The sequence below is a fragment of the Emys orbicularis genome, chromosome 4 (genome assembly GCF_028017835.1).
Source record: "Emys orbicularis isolate rEmyOrb1 chromosome 4, rEmyOrb1.hap1, whole genome shotgun sequence".
Lineage (NCBI taxonomy): Eukaryota > Metazoa > Chordata > Testudines > Emydidae > Emys > Emys orbicularis.
The window spans coordinates 89633705-89635385 of NC_088686.1; the positions used below are offsets into that span (position 1 = coordinate 89633705).

The following is a 1681-nucleotide window of genomic DNA, read 5'->3' on the forward strand; positions in this document are numbered from 1 at the left end:
TCTGAGCCCATTTACACAGATTTTACATGGGTAACTCCTGTGGGGGGAGTCAGTCCAGGTTTACACCAGCATGTGCAAGAGCAGAACCCAATCCCTTAGGCACTCTTTGCTAACTTACTTAAGTTTTATGGCATGCAATCTGATCACAAAGTTGCCTTTTCACTCCAAACAAGATATAATCCAGTTGGCTTTGATGTTAGTTATGGAGAAAAGAAAGTTACTCCGGTTTCTTGGATTTCAGGCCATTTAATTTCATATGAAACCTATTTAATGTTCTAGTCCTTTCCTCCTCCTCCTCCGGGCTAACGCTGGAGTGTCTTTAGAGAGGTGCCTCCATCTCCAGCAACAGGTCAGTCCAGACACTCAGGCCGCAGACTTCGAAGTCTCCATCCTGGATCTTCAGATTTTTCAGAGAAGCCAGGGCAGCCTCTCGGAGCGGGTCAGGTCCCCTCATGAAGCAGCTGAAGCGCTCCCGCAGCTCTTCCCAGGAGAACTCGTCCTCACTAGGGCAGCGGCTGCTGGCCCACTGGCCGCGCAGGGGATCGTAGCGCAAGCGGCTGCCCCAGCTGGTAAGGAGATGCAAGTAAGGGGTGCCCAGCTGGGGGTATCGGGCAGAAAGGGCAACGAGGAGGGAGCCCGGGAGGAGGCGGCAGAAAGCGGAGAGGCGGCCTGGGTCCCCGAGCAGCCAGGAGAGCACCGCCGCAGCCGGCCTGGGCCCCTCCCTGTGCTCTGCCCAGCTGGCCCCCTCTCTGCCAGCGTTGTCCCCGGCCTGCTCCAGCAGCAGCGCCGCCAGCACCCGGTAGACCTTAGGTCCGGGCAGATGCTCCAGGACACCCGCCGGTCCCTGCTCCTCCTCCTCGTCTTCCTGCAGCCGGGACAGTAGCAGCTGGGCCTCGGTCCGCAGCGACGGCTCCAGCTCCTCAGGGCGCGCCGGGGCTGGGCTGGGCGACGGCAGCAGCTGGACGGCGGCCCTGCGCCGGGCCAGGAGGCCGAGGCTGCAGGGCCCCGGGGTAGCCTGGCCGCTGGGCGGCAGCAGCAAGCTCCGCAGGAGGCGGTGGCAGGCGGCGGGCGGCAGCGCCCGGTTACCCAGCAGCGCTAGGCCCAGCAGCTCCGGGCAGCGCCCCAGGTGTCCGAAGCCTAGCGGCGGCCCCGGCTGCCCTCGGCGGAGCCGCTGCCCCAGGGCGGCCCGGAGCCGGGGCTGGGCGCGGAAGCGGCCGTGCAGGTGCTGGAAGTAGCGGCCCCACTGCAGGGCTCTGTCCAGGGTTGGCGGGTCCCAGTCCCGGACCTGCCCCGAGCGGGACACGGCCAGGAGCCCGGGCAGCTGCTCCACCTGCCACAACAGCGTCTCCATGGCGACGGCTGGCCTGGGCCCCCCCGCGCTTCCCGCCGCAAGTTTGAACAGCGGCTCTGCCTTCCGCCCGCGAGGTAGCCCAATCGGAACCCGCTTGAGGTGAGCTCTGCAATCCCATTGGCTGATGCTGATGTCAGTCCCCTGCCAATTGACTTCCGCTTCCCGTAGATCACTGGGGGAAGGACTCGGGACTTAGGGAGCGTGGCTGGGTCAAAGCTAGGTAGAGCGGCAAGAATGGTGCAGGGCGGGGTGACGGTTTCGGCCTATCCAGCCCGGGTGCAGCGCTGCTAGGAACACTCCTCTCGCTAGCCAGCCCGCCCGCAGTCACAC

General features: G+C 64.6%; 1 protein-coding gene across 1 annotated transcript; it reads right to left on the reverse strand.

The window, feature by feature from the left end:
• Nucleotides 1-319: 319 nt before the first annotated feature.
• FANCF (FA complementation group F) lies at nt 320-1351 on the reverse strand. Its single transcript, XM_065404542.1, has one exon. It carries the CDS (start codon nt 1349-1351, stop codon nt 320-322), a length of 1032 nt encoding a protein of 343 aa, XP_065260614.1.
• Nucleotides 1352-1681: the final 330 nt, after the last annotated feature.

Excerpts from the sequence above, each read along its gene's own strand:
- FANCF (XM_065404542.1), bottom strand. The coding sequence starts at position 1,351 with ATGGAGACGCTGTTGTGGCAGGTGGAGCAGCTGCCCGGGCTCCTGGCC.